Source organism: Rhinolophus sinicus, linkage group LG13, assembly GCF_036562045.2.
Source record: "Rhinolophus sinicus isolate RSC01 linkage group LG13, ASM3656204v1, whole genome shotgun sequence".
In the NCBI taxonomy this organism is placed as follows: Eukaryota; Metazoa; Chordata; class Mammalia; order Chiroptera; family Rhinolophidae; genus Rhinolophus; species Rhinolophus sinicus.
Window position 1 is genome coordinate 58183385 of NC_133762.1, and position 21790 is coordinate 58205174.

The 21790-nt window shown below is 38.1% G+C and overlaps 1 protein-coding gene and 1 non-coding gene across 17 annotated transcripts in view; both read left to right on the forward strand.

Moving 5' to 3' along the window:
- Positions 1 to 10128, forward strand: part of KIZ (kizuna centrosomal protein) — a 164519-nt gene extending 154391 nt beyond the window's left edge. For 9 of the 16 annotated variants that reach the window (XM_074317316.1, XM_074317322.1, XM_074317317.1 and 6 more), the window contains one exon: positions 9986 to 10128. In XM_074317316.1, the coding sequence (XP_074173417.1) occupies positions 9986 to 10113 (128 nt within the window). In that variant the 3' untranslated portion in view covers positions 10114 to 10128. Of the gene's footprint in view, positions 1 to 105; positions 300 to 9985 lie in introns of those variants that run through there. The other 7 variants (XM_019717480.2, XM_019717485.2, XM_019717487.2 and 4 more) reach the window with 1 other exon arrangement.
- Positions 2190 to 2353, forward strand: LOC141568414 (U1 spliceosomal RNA). The gene has a single exon (XR_012491540.1). It is a non-coding gene; the product is annotated as a U1 spliceosomal RNA (small nuclear RNA).
- Positions 10129 to 21790: the final 11662 nt, after the last annotated feature.

Below are 21790 nucleotides of genomic sequence, written 5' to 3' on the forward strand. Positions count from 1 at the left end.
CTAGCGGGCCTTTTGCAGGCCAGTGTTCCAATTAACCAATCCGGCTGATTAAGCCAAGCTAATCAGTGCTGAGATGTTAAATAGCTGTCCGGTTTTCTCTTCCAGCCTTCTGGAGTGAGTCTGATGACAGTAACTCAGAAATTGAAGCTGCTTTACGTCCTAGAAACCATAACACATCCACTGACCATTTTGATAATTTTTATGACTAATAAGGTATAACAGCTGTTGGAAATAAAGTCTTTAAAGAAACTGAAACCCTATCTTCATATGTGATTTCCAAAATAAACATGTCCTTTTAAGTTTTGTGATTTTTAATACGTTAGGGCCACATTGCTATTCCAGTGAAATTTTATGATATAATTATGAACTAGCATATTCATTTTTCAGTTATCAAAAAGCGAAGTGATTAATGCAATGCCCATCAAAATTCAAATTATTTTCTTTATAGAAATTGACAAGCTTATCCTAAAATTCATATGGAAATTCAAGGTACTCAGAATGGCCAAACAGTCTTAAAAAAGAAAAACAAAACCGAGTACTCACATTTCCCAATTTTGAAACTTACTAAAAACCTGCAGTAATTAAGACAGTGTGGTACTGGCACAAACATGTATTGATTTACATATGATATTGGTTTATATGAAATATTGATTTATGTATAATCTAGAATTGATAACCAAGAGATAAATCTCATATTTATGGCCAATTAATTTTCGACATGGGTGTCCAGACCATTCAGTGGGAAAATACGGTCTTTTCAACAAATGATGCTAGGACAACTGGATAGTTTTATGTAAAAGAATGAAGTTGTATCCCTACCTCACACTGCATACAAAATTAACTCAAAATTGTTTAAGGACGTAAATGTAAGAGTATGAAACTCTTAGAAGAAAACATAGGTGTAAATCTTTGTGACCTTGCATTAGGCAATGGATTCTTAGATTTGACACCAAAAGTACTAACGACAGAGAATACTAGATAAATTGGACTATACCAAGGTTAAAACCTTTTTATTGCAAAGAACACTACAAGAAAGTGAAAAGAACAGGATAAAATGTTTGCAAATCCTATTTTTTATGCAAATCAAAAAGAAACCTGTATCCAGAATATATAAAGAACTCTTATAGCTCAATGCTAAAAGGACAACCCAGTTTAAAAATGAGCAAAGGTTCTGAATAGATTCTGCTTCAAAGAAGATATGCAAATGGCCAATAAGTGCATGTAAAGATGCTTAGTATCATTACCTATAAGAGAAATGCAAATCAAAACCACAGTGAGATATCAGTAGGTATCTTCACACCCACTGGAATGACTAGAATCAAAAAGACAGGTAATACAAGTGTTGGTGAGGATGTGGAGAAATTCCCTTATACACTGCTGATGGAGACGTAAAATGCTGCAGCAACTTTGGAAAACAGTCTGGCTATTCCTCAAAAGGTGACTGCTCAATGGGAACCAGTTAGCAGGGAAATCCTCCAGTCTCCCCACCCCATTGTGAAGCCCAGTGGGGTCTCAGGATAGCAGGCACAGTACCTGGAGTATTTCTCTGGGTGTTTATATATACCATCTGGAAAATAACAGATGAACTAAGTTTCTTCCAACCATCTGACCCAGGAAGTGGAGCTTACTTCTTCCCCCACCCCTCTTTTAATGTTGGCTGGACTTAGTGTGTCTTTTCTACAAAATAGAGTATGAAAAGAGATAAGTGGTAACATAACAATGGAAAAACCTGGCTGACACCTCTTTAACCATGTGATCAAGGTGAATGTCACCATTGATAGGTCATGTGGATGTCAGGTACCTCCAATGTGCTGCAGTGAGAAAGACACTTCATGTCTGTGGTGATCTTCCCAAACACTCATAACTGCAGTCTAATCATGAGAAATAAAAATCAGATAAACTCAAATTGAGGGACGTTTGACCAAATACCTGTCCCGTACTCGTCAAAACCGTCTAACGAAAATCAAAGAAAGGCAGGAACTGTCACAGACCAGAGGAGACAAAAGAGACATGACAGGGAGCCGGCCCAGTGGCTCAGGTGGTTAGAGCTCCGTGCTCCTAACTCCGAAGGCTGCCGGTTCGATTCCCACATGGGCCACTGGGATCTCAACCACAAGATTGCCAGTTCGACTCCTCGAGTCCCGCAAGGGATGGTGGGCAGCGCCCCCTGCAACTAAGATTGAACACGGATACATACCTGGCAGTGGAGATACCATGATCACGAAGGTGGTTTTCCTAGGGGGAGGCTTATCCATTGCACTCAGGATGTGCTGACCCCTACAATTTCCCCAAATGTGGGAAACTCAACTGCATAATTTGTGGTAGTGGGGGACTGCGTTAGCGCTCTCCCCTGAAAAAAAATAAAATTGAACACGGCACCTTGAGCTGAGCTGCCACTGAGCTCTCGGATGGCTCAGTTGGTTGGAGCGCGTCCTCTCAACCACAAGGTTGCCGGTTCGACTCCCGCAAGGTTTGGTGGGCTGTGCCCCCTGCAACTAGTAACAGCAACTGGACCTGGAGCTGAGCTGTGCCCTCCACAACTAAGACTGAAAGGACAACAACTTGACTTGGAAAAAAGTCCTGGAAGTACACACTGTTCCCCAATAAAATCTTTAAAACAAGAGACATGACAACTAAATGAAATGTGGGATCTTAGGTTGGATCCTTGAATAAAAACGGGACATAGATGGAAAATATGATGAAATCCAAAGAAAGCCTGGAGTTTTTAGTAGTAATGTACCAGTGTTGGTTTCTTAGTTTTGACAAATGTACCGTGGTACATTTGTAAGATTAGAGAAATGTAGTATTAGGGGAAACTGAAACTGGGTGAAAGGTATGCAAGAACTGTTTTACTTTTGCAACTTTTCTATAAATCTGAAATTATTCCACACACACAAAAATCCAACAATAAACATAGTTGACCTACATCTGAACACCTTTTACTAGAGATCACATGTTGTGTACTGATGATGGTCCAGAAGAATGCCTAGGTTTGGTAACACATACCCTGTTTCCCTGAGAATAAGACCTAGCCGAACAATCAGCTCTAATGCATCTTTTGGAGCAAAAATTAATATAAGACCCGGTCTTATTTTACTATTATATACGACCGGGTCTTATGTTGACATTTGCTCCAATAGACACATTAGAGCTGATTTTCCCACCGGATCTTATTTTCGGGGAAACACGGTCTCTTACTTTCAAATAGTGGTGGAGTAGGCCTCTTGTCCAATACCTTTAGCAGGCAAAATTTTCCGCTTAAAATTTAATAACATTTTTTTATTTTCGGTTACTTTCTATTATGTTTATCTCCAGTGACCCTATTTTAAAAAGTATAGAAGTGATACAAAGTTTTCTTTTTAAATAAATTTTAGGGGAAAGAAGAGAATTTACTTTTAAAAATATACTAAGAAAATAATAGTAGAAATGATAGGAAGATATGGCTAAATGAATGGAGCTGGAAGCTCTGCTCTGTTCTGCTCACCAAACAACTCTGATCTATTTTGAGGTCTCCAGGGGGTTAAGCTCTTGGGGAGGTCCTGCACTTGACCCATGGCTTGTCTTGTTTCTCTGGTAAAAGCAGCACTACAGCAAAACTTAATAAACAGGTTATATGGGGAAAACATTCCCATGTTTTTCTTTACTCTCACAGTACTACTACACTCACAATACTTTATTTTCCCCCCTACATCAACCAATTCTTTTGACACCTGGGTGTCCTGCAATTCGATTCAATTCTGACACTAATGAGTTAGCTCAGACCCCACAGGGTAAGGGCTCAGTCTCACAAAACTGACTTCCACGTCAGACGTCAGTCGTAACTTAAGTAGTAGGTCCCAGGTTTCCACAACTTCTGTCTGACTTGACTACAAATCAGGGTTCCTTGGGTTTAATTGCTAGAATGACTAATAAAACTCAGGGAAACATGTTTACCAGTTTATAATAAAAGGATATGATAAAGAATAGAAATCAACATCTAAGCAGAAGAGATGCATAGGACAAGTTATATGGGAAGGGGCACAGGGCTTCCATACTCTTGCCAGGGGCACCACCCTCCCAGCACCTCCATGTGTTCAGCAATCTGAAAGCTTTTCAAACCCTATGCTTTTGGAATTTTTATGGAGGCTTTATCACAAAGGCATGAATGATTGTTAATGCCACTTCCGGCCCATCGTCCCCTCTCCAGAGAATACAAGGATGTGGCTGAAAGTTCCAAGCTTCCAATGACTTGATCTTTCTGGAGACCAGCCCCTATGGTGAAGCTACCCAGGAGCCCACTCAGAGTCACCTCATTTGAAAAAAAGACACTCCTCTCACTCAGGAAATTCCAAGGGTTTTAGGAGCTTTGTGTCAAGAACCAGAGGCAAAGACCTACATATATGTATCTTTTTTCTGTTTCACACTGGTCTTCCAATTTATAAATCCAACTTTTGTGAGCTTAGTTAACATGACGAAGTCAAGCATCAGAACTCACCGTGTTAAAGACTCAACTCTAGATCTGGGGTAACCACCCTCCCAGCTTCTACCAGCTGAAGTTCAGAAACAGTTTTATCATTTGTTCATTCAGCAAGCCTTATCTTGACACTTCCTGTGTGTCAGGCACTTGTGTGCTAGTCATTGAGAATACAACAACAGATCTAACACAGTCACTAACTTCAGGGTGCTTACACTCCAACAAAGGAGACAAAGCCTGAAATACAGCGCATTATGTACAGTACATTATGGGAAATACATAGTCCCCAAAAGCTCAGAAGAGTGGAAAAATTATTCCTTTTGGGGTTGAGTTAGGGAAGTTCCACATAGGACGTGACATTTATTTTATATAGGATGGGGTAGAGCTGGGGGGGATAAGGGAACTATGCAGAAATGATACTTGCATTCCCAGAAACAACAAAAATTATGTTAAAAATCTTAAAATTTGAAGAGGTTATCGAAAGACAAAATTTTTAAACATTTGTTAACAATAGAGAGCTACGTGTTTATGAATGGGAAGAATCTATATCTTAAAAATCACAAATTCTGTCCAAATTAATCCAAAAAGTCAATGCCACTTTAATCAAAACCCCAGTAGGTCTTTTCCAGAGCTTGACAAACTGGTCATTAAACTCAGAAGGAATTTAAAGGGCCAGAATGAAGACATAGGCAATAACCTCCTTGACATTGGTCTTGGCAATCATTTTTTAGCTCTGACTCCACAGGCAAGGGCAATAAAAACAAAAATAAACAAGTGGGACTACGTGAAACCAAAAAGCTTCTACATCGTGAAGAAACCCATCAACAAAATGAAAAGGCAACCTATTCAATAGGAGAAGATATTCGCAAATCATATATCTGATAAGGGATTCATATAAAAAAACATAAAGAACTCATATAACTCAATAACAAAAAAATCTGATTTAAAAATGGGCAGAGGATTCAACTAGACATTTCTCCAAAGAGGACATACAGATGGCCAACAGGTACATGAAAAGATGCTCAGCATCACTAATCGTCAGAGAAATGCGAATCAAAACCACAATGAGATATCATCTGACACCTGTTAGAATTGCTATTATAAAAAAGATAAGATATATAGGTGATGTATTACAGAATTGTACACCTGAAACCTATATGATGTTACTAACCATTGTCACCCCAATAAACTTTAATTAAAAAAAAAAAGAAATAACAAGTGTTGGCAAGAATATGGAGAAAAATGAACCCTTTTCTGTACTGTTTGTGGGAATGTAAATTGGTGCAGCCACTATGGAAAATAGTACAGAGGTTCCTCAAAAAATTAAAAATAAAACTAACATATTATCCAGTGACATCAGGAAAGAGGGACTTTCATACTCTTTGGAAGCACATTTATAATACCAAGTAAGGTTATAGACGACATAACCTATGACCCTATGGTTCCATCTCTAAATATTTACTCTAGAGCCACACTATCCAATACAAGTAATCACCAGCCACATGTGACTCTTAAGCACTTGAAATGTGGCTAGTCCAAACTGAGAAATTCATATTGGATTTAAAGACTTTATATGAAAGAAATAGTGTGAGATATTTCATTAATTTTTATATTGATCATATGTTGAAATGGATATATTGGATATGCTAGGTTAAAATATATTACTGAAATTAATTTTATCAGTTTCTTTTTAAATTTTGTAACGTGACTACTAAAAAATTTTAAATTACATAACGAGGTGTGATCAAAAAATATGGTGAATGCTTAAATTTTAAAAAATTGTATTATAGTAAAAGACACATTGCTTTTTTTTTTTTAATTTATTGGGGGTGACAATTGTTAGTAAAATTACATAGATTTCAGGTGTACAATTCTGTATTACATCATCTATAAATCCCATTGTGTGTTCACCACCCAGGGTCAGTTCTCCTTCCATCACCATATATTTGATCCCCCTTACCCTCATCTCCCACCCCCCACCCCCCTTACCCTCTGGTAACCACTAAACTATTGTCTGTGTCTATGAGTTTTTGTTTCTCATTTGTTTGTCTTGTTCTTTTGCTGTTTTTGGTTTATATACCACATATCGGTGAAATCATATGATTCTCTGCTTTTTCTGTCTGACTTATTTCGCTTAGCATTATACTTTCAGGATCCATCTATGCTGTCACAAATGTTCCTATATCATCTTTTCTTACCGCCGAATAGTATTCCATTGTGTATCTATACCACAACTTCTTTATCCATTCATCTATCGAAGGACATTTTGGTTGTTTCCATGTCTTGGCCACCGTAAACAAAGCTGCAATGAACATTGGAGCACACGAAAGACACATTGCTATTAAACTGCCTCAAAATACTCCCCCTCACTTTGAACACACTTATCCCATCATTCTTGCCACTTTGTGAAGCAGTTCCGGAAGTGAGTGTCTCTTTCAGCACTTTTTTGTGAGTGTCTCAAGTTGCACTGTCGTGGCTGCCTTGATGTCCTGAATACATTCCAAACGTTTACCTTTCATGGTCATTTTGACTTTGGGGAAGAGCCAGAAGTCACACAGTGCCATACTCAGTGAATAAGGTGGATGAGGACACACCATAATTTGACATAAATTGCCATACCAGAAGCAATGTGTGACACAAAGCCTTTCTGTTGTGATCTCAAAATACAGTGAACACTGCTGCCAAGTGTCATCCAGTGGAAAGGCAGAGGTCTTCAATATGGGAAGCGGTGTGTCAAACCTTAGTAACAGTGTGTGACAAGCTTCAACTTGTTTGGTGCAGTCAGTTTGGTTTGAGCTACGGTTGAGAGAAGGTGTGTTTTAAAGTGTGCCATAAATCATCCTTCATCATGACAATGCTCCGTGTCACACATCGCTTCTGGTATATGGCAATTTTTGTCAAAAACATTAAACGGTGTGTCCTCATCCACCTTATTCACTGGGTCTGGCACCGTGTGACTTCTGACTCTTCTCCAAAGTCAAAATGACCATGAAAGGTAAACGTTTTGAATCGATTCAGGACATTGAGGCAGCCACGACAGCGCAACTAGAGAAGTCACAAAAATGGACTTCCAGAACTGCTTCAGAAAGTGGCAAGAATAATGGGATAAGTGTGTTCGAAGAGAGGAGAAGTATTTTGAGGGGGATTAATGGCAATGTGCCTTTTACTGTAATACATTTTTTAAATTTAAACATTCAATGTATTGTTTGATCAGACCTCATATGTGACTCTCATTTGCGGCTTTATTGTATTTCTATTGGACAAAGCTACTATAGAGAAACTCTCACTGTTATACACAAAGAAACATGCTTAAAACTTTAATTGTAGTATTGCTTGAAATGTTAAAAATTTGGGAACATTAGTGCCTGCCAGCAGGAAAACAATAAGAAATATTGCTGGAGGACTTGTACAATTAATAAAATATATGTAAAAGTGAAAGCAAAACAATTCATTGTGTTGTTTATAGACAGGGACAAAAGGGTTCATATATAGTAAAAGTGTAAAACATGGATGGAAGGGATTTGTGAATCTTCATGAAAGTGATTAGCTCTGGGGAAGAAAAGAGGAGAATTGGATAGGTGGTATATACAGAGAAATTCAATGAATCAGTAACAGCTTATTTCTTTAGATTAAAAAACAAATATTCAATGCAGAAAAAATGTATAGGTACTAAACTTATGGATCTTAGGTTCAGAGAAGATTTTATTAATTTGACCTCAAAGGCAAGGGAAGTCATAGCAAAAATAAATGAACGGGACTATATCAAACTAAAAAGCTTCCACACAGCAAAAGAAACCATCAACAGAACAAAGAGACAATCAACCAAATGAGAAAAGATATTTGCAAACAATACCTCTGATATATCAAAAACATATAAAGATCTCATACAACTCAACAACAAAAATACAATTAAAAAATGGGCAGAGAACCTGAACAGACACTTTTCCCAAGAAGACATACAAATGCCCAACAGATATGTGAAAAGATGCTCAACCTCACTAGCTATTAGAGAAATGAAAATCGAAACCACAATGAGATACTACCTCACACCTTTTAGAATGGCTATCTATTATCAACAAGACAAGTAATAGCAATTATTAGAGAGATTATGGAGAAAAAGGAACCCTCATGCGCTACTGGTGGGAATGTAAATTGGTACAACCACTATGGAAAACAGTACGGAAATTTATCAAAAAATAATAGAATTACCATATGACCCAGCAATCCCTCTCCTGGGTATCTACCCAAAAAATCTAAAAACATTTCTCTGTAAGAATACACGTATCCCTATGTTCATTGCAGCATTATTCACAGTGACCAAGACATGGAAACAACCGAAGTGTCCTTTGATAGATAACTAGATAAAGAAGATGTGGTACATATATGAAGGAATATTACTTGGCCATAAGAAAAGATGAAATACTGCCATTTGCAACAACATGGTTGGAGGTTGAGATTATCATACTAAGTGAAATAAGTCAGAAAAAAATCAAGAACCATATGACTTCACTCATATGTGGGATATAAAACTGAAAGCAACAAACGAACAAGACAAGCAAACAAAACTCGGACACAGGCAACAGTTTAGTGGTTACCAGAGAGTAAGCGGGGAGAGGTGGTAGAGGAGGGTAAAAGAGGTCAAATATATGGTCATGAACAGAGAACTGACTTTGGATGGTGAACACACAATGCAATATATAGATGATGTATTACAGAATTGTACATTTGAAACCTATGTAATTTTACTAACCAATGTAACCCCAATAAATTTAATTTAGAAATTAAAAAAATATTCTAGGCAAACATGGCAAAATGTCAACATTTCTCAAATATTTGTCAAATGTGGGTGGTGGCTTTATGTTATTTGTACTATGTTCTCTGCATTTTTGTGTGTTTAAAATAGCTGTTTATTAAAAGAAACATAGTAAAAACTATGTATAGTGTCAGATGGGTACTAGACTTATTGGGGAGCACTTCAAAAATTATATGTCTAACATCTGAAACTAATATAAAGTAATGAATGTCAACTATAATTTTAAAAAGCAGTCACAGGGATATAAAATATAGCATAGGGAATATAGTCACTAATATTCTGATAACTGTGTACAGTGCAGATGGGTAATAGACTTATTGGGTTATTACTTTGTGAGCTATATTAATGCTTAATCACTATGTTGTTTTGTACACCTGAAATTTATTTTAAAAATAAATAAATAAATAATACAAGAAACAGGTCACAAAGAATTTGTACCCCATGCTAAGGAGTTTCAACCTTCCTTTGGTCAATGTTTGGAAGCCATTGAAGGGCTTTAAATGGGGCTAGAGATTTCCATTTAGAGAGAGCATTTGGCAATCTAATTTTAGGCTCATTCAGCTCATCAGCTAATAGAAGTCAAGAAAAATATTTCATTACTTCTGGTGCACAATTTTTTCCTACATTTGAACAACTCTGTAATTGGGATGTGTTATGTTGGTCAGTCAACAGTAAGGGCATGGATGTCATTGCCTGTGTTAATGTACCTATACTTGCAGAATGGATGTCAGCTGCTTGGATGAAAATTCCTGGAGGCAATAGTAGAGCTCTCTTAAATGCTGCATCACCAACGCTCTTCATGGCACAGAGAATGGTAATGTGGAAAAACACTGGTATCAGTGACTAAAGTGGTTTAGAAGAGGTAGGTTCTATATATAAAGGAGTTTTAGGAAAGCATTAATTTATTTAATTGGCTTCTATTTTCCTTTTTATATGTGCACAAGAGTGGAATGATTTTTCTTGTTAATTTTTTTTTATTAAATTTATTGGGGTGACAATTGTTAGTAAAATTACATAGATTTCAGGTGCACAATTCTGTATTACATCATCTATAAATCCCATTGTGTGTTCATCACCCAGAGTCAGTTCTCCTGTAAAATCTACCATCTAACCATTTTTAAGTGTACAGTTTGATGGCATTAAGTAAAATACACGTAAAATCTACCATCTAAACCATTTTTAAGTGTGCAGTTCGATGGCATTAAGTACAGTCACACTATTGTGTAACTGTCACCACTATATCCAAAACTCTTTTCATCTTATAGAACTGAAACTCTGTACCCATTTAACAATAACTCCCCATTCCCAGCCACTATAATGAAACGACTCTCCAAATCTCATACAAGTACATCTGATTAATAGGACATACCTAAATCACAATGGAACTATAGCCCCAAGGGAGTCTAGAAAATGTTTTTTAGCTTTCCAGGCTCTGCAGTATATAACAAGACGTACTACCAGGGGCTGGAATGGATGCTGAACACCATTCTACCATATCCATTGTAAATATCTGTCAGAATTGGCTCTGAAATACACTAGGGAAAGATTATTCTAAACAGGAAAAACCAAATACAATGGTGAATTCTGTAAGTTTGACATACCAAAGTTGACCTCACTTAACTGTCTATGGGGACCCATCCCTGTCACTCCTAACAGAGGCCTATGCAGGATCTCTCATCAACAATGGGAAATGAAACATTCTCCAGGCATGAGCACTACCAGGGCCAGTCTAGTCTGAAGACTTTACACAGATAAGGCCCATAAAATTTCCTGCATTTGCTGCCACTGGGACTTGGCTATCCTTGAACTTTCCATCTCATTGAATTGCTTTTCTAATTGTGCTTCCTTTTTAAATGGTCAACATGCCACTGTGTCTTTCCATTAACATGGGGTTTTATACTCACAGCATTTAGTTGAGTTATTAACTGATGAGAATTTTGGGGGGCCCAATTCTCTATTTGTGACAGCTTGTGAGTTCCCTCCTCCTTTCCCTCAATAAAAATTGAGGGAACCAAACAACTACAAATCCTAACAGCTTTCATCCAATTCTCAAGCTTTCATCCACTTTCAGTATCCTGTCACTAGCAGTTATGTTAGCAGCAGAGTGCTTCAGTGACAATCAGATTTTGATGTATCCATCTGGCAAAACACATTAAAGAAGATCACAATAATTCCAACCCCAAATCCAAGCAGATAAACGTTATATTACTCAAGAATTTACCCCAAGTGACAGAAACTAAACTCATCCAAAGGAAATACTTATTAGCATTCAGCAGCCAAGATTTCAAGTATAAGTGCTTTTGGCTGTGGTTTTATATATTTATGTCAAAATTATCTGGAAATCTCTGGCTCCTTTTAAATCTTTTGAACTACATGATTTTCATTTGGCTCCCTCCACTGATGTTTCCCATTTCCTCAGGCCAGTCCAGCCATTGACACAAAGACTAATATTTGATGACAGATGGCTCTGTGAGCTTCTAGTAAGGTCATATCTCACTTTTGGAATGCAAGCAATAACCAAGTTCCTCTAAAATCTTATTTATTATACTATTATTGTGCACAGACTCATTAGATGTAAAACATTCTGCTAGTCAACTTGATCATGCTCTTCCCCAGCTGTCACGCTGGCAGCACAAAGATGGCGACAGATGATACTAATGGGCAATATGACTGCCATCTCAGCCTTCCCAAATTGAATGCCTGATGCTTCTCAACGGAGGAAATGTGGTAGAGAAAAGAGCTAGGATGGCACTCTGCAGCCTGTGGTTTAATCACCATGGTTGTTTACTAATGGCATTCGTAGCGCACTATTGGCTACGCTTTCCCAGCACTTGCAAGCGTACTTATGGCAACTGTATGAACAAACTGAAATCAAATTACATCCTACCCTTTATCCCGTGAAAATGCTATCAGTTCTGCATCCTGGTCCCAATTCTTGCCATGGATCAGTTCTTTCTCCCTTTTCAGGTATGTCTTCATCTGGTCTCAATGCTCAAACATTTCTCATTTTTGCAATAATATAAGAAGTAAAAATTTATCCAATCACTCATTTAAGAAGAGCATTCATTCTGGAGTACTTGCTATGCCCCAGGCACTATACCAGGCCAAATATACAAAGAAATGACTTTGGTGTAATCTCTGTCCTCAAGGACTTCTCTGGCTAATAGGGAGGAAACAGATCATCTAAATGTGAATTGTTCAGGGTGATAGTTCAGCTGCTGTGACAAATAGACCCCAAAATATGAGAATATAAAAGTTTGTTTCTCATTAACAGCTCCAAGTTTGGCAGGGGGCTCTCCTCTTACACATTCAGCAATCCAGGTCCCTTCCATTTTGTTCCTCCATCTCCAAGGTATTATCCTGGTCTGCATGGCCAAGCAGGGTGGTAGGCACTGAAGAGGGAGAGAATGGAAGTCCCAGGAAGCGATTTTATTTTAAAAAGTGACATGGGAATTTCTCACATTCTATTGGTGAATACTTAGTTACATGGCCATATCTAGCCACAGAGCGGGTTGAGAAACAATCTCCAACCAGGCAGCCATGTTCCCAGGAAAAAGAGGAAAACGGATTTTGGTGGGAAAATGGAAGTTTTTGCCACACAATGCTATGTGCTAAATATTGATAGAGAGCATCTCTGCAGAGGCTGAACCATGCCATGGTTAAACATTCAGGTTCAGGAGTTAGACAAGCCAGTACTCAGCACAATACTATACACATAGTAGGTACCCAGTAAATATTAGCTAACAGTATTATTATTTGCCATTCCATGAAAATACACTTAAAGGATTGGATAGACTACCTGTGAGTAGGTCCTATCATGATTAGATAAGGAAGAAACCTTTGGGCAAAATCTCAAAGGACAAATAGGAATTCAATAAGTGGACACCTGGCAGTTCAGTCATTCTGGGCATGCATGTGCCAAAGGAAGTACATAACCAGATAATCATTTTATCTGTGAGCAATTAGAATTTTCTCATACCAAGGGAGCTCATATTAGGCTCCTGAGTCTCACATTCTGACCCCATGGTGATATTGACCCTTAGCAAATCCCCTTGGGAGGATATAGGAGACATGAGACTAGCAACAAATATCATGAGGATCAGGGGACAATTGTCATGTTGGCACTGAGGATAGGCAGCAGAAAACCCAGGACTATGATCTAATGAGAAACTCATCCTCTATGTCTGGAAGACAAGCTTCAAACCAGAGGAGAGAGGATTCTAGGAAGATGGCAGAGTAGGAAGCACTAGACATCTGTCTTCCTACCTAGACAGCAGTTGTATTGGCATAACCTGGCTAATGTAACTATTTTGAGACTCAAGTGTCTATTTCAAGGTTTGTAACTTTTAAGGGAAGGCATGGACAGTAAATTGTGGTTAATTTTGGTGAATTTTACCTCCCATCTTGGTATCAAATACCCCTTTTCCCACCTCTCAGCCACATGGTGGGCAGCTTTAGATAGCTTTCAGAAGCCAGGGTGGACAATAAGGACCCTGTCCTCCCAAAATTGGAGACCTGTGTTGTGGTTGTTTATTGCTGCTTCTGATCTTGGAGAGGTAAACACATAGGCAGGCAGCCATTGTTGCACACCTCCTCACAAAGTTGCAAGCCCTTCCCTTGCCAGTTGAAGTAACTTCCAGGAAATTAAAGGGCAAGCATTCTTCTCCCTCTCTCTCTCCCTCTCTCTTTCTCTTTTTTTTATTTTATTCCTTTTCCCCTTTTGTAAGCCAGATATTTAAAGTCCAGAATTTTCCAAAATGAACCACATATACAGGGGAACTTAAAATTCACCATGCAAGCCTAGGGAAAGGTGCATGCTCAGGGAAAGGCACAGGCTTAAAAAAAGACCTGAAAAGACCTTAAGTTTATACCTCAGGCTGATCCCCAGCACAGATACAGCCTACAATAATCAAAAGCAAAAACAAAACCAGCAAACCCTGAGGAAGGGGGAGAATCTGATTTCCAGGGTTACTATATTAGATTCAAATTTCCAGTTTTCAACAAAAATTCATAAGGCATGCAGGAAAGTATAGTCCATTCAAAGGAAAAAAAGAAATCATTATAAACTGTCGGTGAGAAAAACCAGATGGCAGACTTACTAGACAAAGACTTTAAAATAACTGTATTAAGGCTGCTCAAAGAACTAAAGAAAGACGTGGGAAAAAAGTCAAAAAAGCAATGTATGAGCAAAATGGAAATATCAATAAAGAGACAGAAAATGTAAAAAGCTTTTTAAAATTCTGAAACTGAAAAGTGCAATAACTGAAATGAAAATTTTACTAGGGGGATTTAAAGGCATATTTGAGCAGCAAAAAGAAAAAAAAACAAGTGGACTTGAAGATAGGATCATTGAAATTACCAAAGCTGAGAAACAGGAAGAAAAAAGATTGAAGAAAAGTGAACAGAGCTTAAGAAACATGTGAGATGCCCTTAAATGAACCAATATATGTATTGTGGGAGTCCCAGAAGGTGAAGAGAAAGAGAAAGAAAGGGGCAGAGAGATTATTAAAAGAAATAATAGCCAAAAAAAAATCCCCAAATTTGATGAAAGACATAAATATAATTATCCAAGAAGCTCAACAAACTCCAAGTAGGATGAATTCAAAAAGACCCATGCCAAGACACATTACAATCAAGCTGTCGAGAGGCAAAGACAAAGAGAAAAATCTTAAAAGCAGCAAGAAAGAATGCAACACCAACAAAGGATCCTCAGTAAGATTATGAGCAGATTTCTCATTAGAAACTTTTAAGGCCAGAGGCAGTGGACTGTTATATTCAAAGTGCTCAAAGAAAAATAACTGTCAACCAAGAATCCTATATCTGGCAAAACTGTCCCTCAAAAGTAGCAAGAAATTAAGATATTCCCAAATAAACAAAAACTGAGAAAGTTGGTTACCGCTAGACCTATTCTGCAAGAATGCTAAAAGGAATCCTGCAAGTTGAAATAAAAGGACACTAGACAGTAACTTGAAGCTGTGTGAAGAAATAAATATCTCAGTAAAGATAAATATGTGGGCCATTATAAAAGCTACTATTATTTTAACTTTGGTTTATAACTCCAGTGTTTGTATTCTACATGATTTAAGAGACTAATACATTTTTTAAAACTATTACTTTAAAATTAGTATTATTATAACTCTGGTTTGTAATTCCACATTTTGTTTTCTACATAATTTAAGAGATTAACACATAAAAATAATTATTAGTTTATGTTTTGGACAAATGTGTACAAAGACGTAATTTTGTAACATCAATAACTGAAAGTGGTAGGGACAGAGTTGTATAGAAGAGTTTTTGTATGTTAATGAAGTTAAACTGGTATAAATTTCAATTAGAGTGTTATATAGTTGGATATTAAGTATAATACCCTTGATGACCACAAATAAAATAACTATAGAATATACACAAACGAAAATGAGAAGGGACTTAAAACATTCACTGAAAAAAAAATCAATGAAACACAGACAGTAATGCAGGAAATGAGGTATTAAAAAAGCTATAAGGCATTAGAAAAAAATATCAAAATGACACAAGTAAGTCCCTCCTTATCAGCAATTACTTTAAATATAAGTGGACTAAATTATCCTATCAAAAGACAGAGATTGATGGAATCGATTTTTTTAAAAACCATGATCCAACTATATACTATCTACAATAGACTCAATGTAGATCTAGAGACACAAGTAAGCTGAAAATGAAAGAATAAAAAAAAAATATTCCATGTAATAGTAACCAAAAGAGAGTAGGGATGGCTACAAATAAGCCAGTCACAGAAAGACAAATACTGTATAATGCCACTTATATGAGGTACCTAGAGTAAACAAATTGATAGAGGCAGAGGGTGGTTGCTAGTGAGTTGAGAAGAGGGGGCAATGGGGAACTATTGTTTAGTGAATACAGAGTTTTCGCAGAGCAATATGAAAAAATTCTGGAGATAGTGATGATAGTTGCACAACACTGTGAATGCACTTAATACCACTGAACTGTCCACTTAAAAATTATTAAGATGATAAATTTTATGTGTATTTTGCCACAGTTCTTTATAATGTTATTAAATTTTAAAAAATGTAATCCAGATTGGAGTCTTTACAGCCCTAATGTCCCAAATAGTAGTCTTTTAAAATGTGTGTGCCATGGTCAGATTGGTTTGAAAAACATTTTATATTATATGCCCAATGCATATGAGCTCCTTAAATTTTTAGAGTGGTGCTGCAATCAGGAAACTCTTGTTTTCCCCCCTTTTTTTTTTCATGAAACAATCTGATCACTGTTGTTCAACAGTGATCAAGGAGCAGAAGAGTTTTGAAACAGTAACCTCTCATGTACCCTGTTCCTGTGATTGCTGGCCTACAGGAAATTTCTGCTGGCCATAGCTCCTGATCCCTACCTGTGACAAACTGTTTATTTAATGCCCCCCTCCCCCACTGAGCCTGTCCTCCTGGTATTTAAGTCTTCTGAATCTGGCCTGGCCCTGTGACCTGCAGCAGAATTGACACAGTGCCAGTTCTAGGCCTAAGCCTTATGAAGGTCTGGCATCTTCCATGTTTGCACTGTGAGGGGAGTCAGCTGCTGTATAAGAAGTCTGACTACTGTGAGATTACCACACTGTGAGGAAGCCCAAGCTAACCACATGGAGAAGACACGTGGAGGAGAACCAAGAAACCCCTCCAACAGCAATCATTCCATTCAGCCCCCAACCTTTTGAGCACCAGAAGTGATGCCACATAAAACAGAGATAAACTGCTTGCCCAACGTGCATATTGGGAGTAAATAAGCAATTACTGCTTTAAGCTCCTATGTTTTGGGCTGGCTTATTATTCAGCAATAGATATTTAAAACAGTTTGTTTTCCATATGGCTGAGTGGGGTTTTCAGCAGACCAGCTGGGTCTTCTGATATCTTCACTCTCGTTTTCTCTATGGTATCCTCTTCTTTCCTCATGGCATAAATCCTCCATCCTGCATCTCTGAAGAATAAGGCTATCTCCTTCCTAATCACAATACTATTGTCATACTTAAGACATTAACATTAATTCAATATGCTATCCAATATATAATTCATATTCAAATTTCACTATTTATGCCCTAAAAATTACCTTACAGCATTTTTTAAAACTCTAGGAGACACTTAAGCCTTATTCATTGCATTTGGTTTTGGTTTTTTTTATAGACATGAAGAATTTTTTCTTGAAAGGCACTTCACTGAAGAAAAACATCATAACTAGAAGTCACAGTGTGAATATTACCTGGGAATATTATCTATTATCTGGTCTGTGAAGTAGGTAGAACAGGAACAACACCTGTTCTACCTACTTCACAGACCATAAGTTTCAATATGAGCCTTCATTTATTTTTGGTGAACACTATTCTTAACTAGTCTTATTTTAGGGTCTAAAGTGTTTTCACATATATTATTTTCATTTAACCTCATACATAAACATCTAGTGTCTTTGGGGTCTGGTGTTTTGGCTTCTTCGTGGGTCTTAAACATGTTCTTATTCTATTTATCAGTGAATCATATATTTCTCTGTATAGTAATTCCAAGCTGTGCATTTTTCCCTTGTGGGAACTTCTAGTCCCTTCATGTTCACTTAAATGCACCATTTTTAAGTAGAGATGAATCACTCTGGAGATGGATGCTTAGAAAGAATGAAACCTACAAGGTGGGAAAGGAAGAGGACAGGAAGACAGTTTTTGCAGTGTAGTATCAAGAGAGTGAAAGTATGTCAGTCCAGGAGTTTCCTCTGCCTGTTGGTAGAAGAGGTGATAACACATCTCCAGAAATAGAGAGGAGTCTAGGATATGAGACTCTATCAACTCTAGTCAGGGCATTAACAATTTTTTTCTTTTTCTTTTTCTGTCTTTTTTGTTTGTTTGTTTTTTCGGCGTGCAGAACCAGGTATACACACACATAACTCTTCTTGGTTTGCATATTATCTGGTCCAAAGCCAAATAAATTCACAAGCTTTTTATTGATACTGCATAGAACGTTGCCAGTGAGCTTATACCACCTGTACATCATGCGTATAATTATTTTATTCTAATAAACACAAAAAAGTTTACAAGAACTTTCAAAGGCTATTCATGATCTCGATCCCTTAAGGTGGAGTCCCATTCATTAAGTCCTGTGCCTGCAGGGAAAGAGACCATGACCCTTAGTTTAGAGGGTTCCCCTCCTCAAGGAAACCCTCTTCCTCAAGGAAACCTTCAGAAACAGAATGTTGCAGGAACCCCACAGGCTACAACTAGGAACTTGGAAGTCACAGGTAAATATTTACCTGTTTTTTCCCAAGGAAACTGCTCTTCCAGAACTAGAGAAAAGAAGGCAAAAGGACAAATTTCAGTCTTGATCTTTTATGTGCTCTCAGGGAAAGAACCATTGATTAAAAACAGAAGGTCAACAGGGTACTGATCAAGATGGCAGAGTAAGTAAACACTGTGCTTGCCTCCTCTCGTGGCCACATCAAAATTATAACTAAACTACAGAACAACCATTATTGAGAATTGTCTGGAGTCTAGCTGAACAGAAGTCCTACAAATAAGGACATACAGAAGAAGCAACTTCAAGACTGGTAGGAGGGGCAGAAATGCAGAGGAGCTCATCTCACACCCACATGTGGCCATTAAAAATTGGAAAAGATATCTCAGCTGCAGATGTCTCCCCTGAGGAGTGAGAGGTCCCAGCCCCACACCAGGCTTCCCAGCCCAGGGTTCTGGTGCCATGAAGAGAAGCCCCCACAACTTCAGTCTGTGAAAACCAGAGAGATTGTGGCTGAGTGAGATGGAGGGCCACTGGAGTCCCAGGGATCCTCTTCAAGGGCCCATGCATGGACTGCCTAGCTGACAGACTTGCTTGCTCTGATCTCCAGTGCTGGAGTAGCAGCTTGAAAGGTGCCAGGGACATACTGGGAGGAACTGAATTGTCCAGCTTTAGGGCAAGGGAAGGAGGGGGCAGCTTTCTCTCAGACAGAAGTGCTGAGAGAAGACAGTTCCATTGTTGAGCCCTTCCCCACCCACCATCATACAGACTCAGGTGGGCACCATATTTGAGTCTCCACTAACCTAGCCAACAGAACACCATTCACCCTGCCCTGATGATATCCTGAGATCCCAACCCACCCAATTTGCAGGCACACCCAAGCAGCTTCCATTGGCTTTTCCATACAAACAACCTGTCTTGGCTCATGAAGTGGGCTTTCCTAAAATCTCTCCAAGGCTCACAAACCCCAAACAAGCAGCACCTGGCTTTGAATACCCCATGCCTCTTGCTAAGGAGCCCCAATCCCAGCACTAGTGGCAGCCAGCCACAGTTCACAGCTTAGCTTCTCCCAGGCCCCTACAAGCCCACCACAAATGGCAACTATCTGCAGATCGCTATGTAGCTCAAAATAAGTGGCCCAGGCAGGGCACAAACAACAGTTGAGCTTGACCTGCAACAGAGCCCCTCCCAAAAGACCCTAGAAACACATCTGATGGCCAGCTTTAAACCACACCAGAGCACCACTAACCACTTCCATAAAAAAGGAACACACCCAAAGGGCAGACTGTGCAGGCAACAAAGCCCTGCTAAAGTGAATTCTGCTCTGTAGGGGTCAGTCACTGCACAAAAGTTCCTCCACTGTAGCCATGGCTAGTCCTCGTAATCAACCAGCCTGAGGGTTAATCCCTCCTGTTGATGTGCAAACAGCAACCAAGACTCAACTATGATAAGAAGGCACTCAAAACCCACACAAGGGATACTCCTGGAGCACCTGGCACAGGTGAACAGGGAAACTGAGCCATTGCATCCCACAGGACACCTACCACATAATGTCACCCAGTCAAGACCAAGAGACATAGCAGATCTACCTAATATATAGAAATAAACACAGAAAGGCAGCCAGAATGGGGAAACAAAGAAACATATCCCAAATGAAAGAACAGGATAAAACTACAGAAAAAGAACTACAAGATGGAGGCAAGAAACCTACCAGACATAGAGTTCAAAACAATCGTTATAAGGATACTCGAAGAATTTAATGAGAAAAAAGAGATAGCAAACATAAAAAAAGCATATAGAAATCATAAAAAAAGAGCCAGTCTCAAAGAAATTGAAGAAGACACAAACAAATGGAAAGACATTCCACGTTCATGGATTAGAAGAATCAACATAGTTAAAATGGCCATATTACCCAAAGCAATATACAGATTTAATGCAATCCCCATCAAAATCCCAATGGCATTTTTTAAAGAAATAAAATAAAAAACCATCAGATTTATATGGAACCACAAAAGACCCCAAATAGCCAAAGCAATCCTAAGAAAAAAGAACAATGCTGGAGGTATCACACTCCCTGACTTTAGCTTGTACTACAGGGCAACAATAGTCAAAACAGTATGATATTGGAGAAGAATAGACACATAGAACAATGGAATAGAATCTAGAACCCAGAAATAAGCACACATAAATATGGGCAGATAATTTTTGACAAAGAAGCCAAAAACATACATTGGAGAATTGACATCCTCTTCAATAAATGGTGCTAGGAGAATAAGAAAGCCACATGCAAAAGAATGAAACTGGACTACTGTCACCATGTACCAAAATTAACTCAAAATGGATCAAAGACCTAAATATAAGACCTGAAACAATAAACTGCATAGAAGAAAACATAGGTGCTAAACTTATGGACCTTGGGTTCAAAGAGCATTTTATGAATTTGACTCCAAAGGCAAGGGAAGTAAAAGCTAAAATAAATGAATGTGACTACATCAAACTAAAAAGCTTCTGCACAGTAAAAGAAACCATTGACAAAATAAAGAGGCAAGCAACTGAATGGGAGATTTTTGCAACAAAGCTTCCGATAAGGGGCGAATATCCAAAATATACAAGGAACTCATGCAACTCAACAACAAAAAAACAAACAACCCAATTGAAAAATGAGCAGAGGACCTGAAGAGACATTTCTCCAAAGAGGACATATAAATGGCAAATAGACATGTGAAAAAAATGCTCAACATCACTAATCATCAGAGAAATGCAGATAAAAACCACAATGAGATATCACCTCACCCCAGTCAGAATGGCTATCATCAACAAGACAATTAGTGACAAGTGTTGGAGAGGCTGTGGAGAAAAAGGAACCCTCATACACTGTTGGTGGGAATGCAGACTGGTGCAGCCATTATGGAAGGCAGTGTGGAGGTTCCTCAAAAAATTACAAATAGAATTACCATATGATGCAGCAATCCCCCTCCTGGGTATCTACCCAAAAAATCTGAAAATATTTATCCATAAAGACATATGTGCTCCAGTGTTCATTGCAGCTTTATTTACGGTGGCCAAGACATGGAAACAATCAAACTGTCCTTCATTTAATAGATGAATGGATAAAGAAGTTGTGGTATATATACACAATGGAATACTATTCTGCCATACTAAAAGATGAAAGAGTACCATTTGCAACAATATGGATAGATCTTGAGATTATGATGTTAAGTGAAATAATTCAGACAGGAAAAATAGAGAACCGTATGATTTCACTGA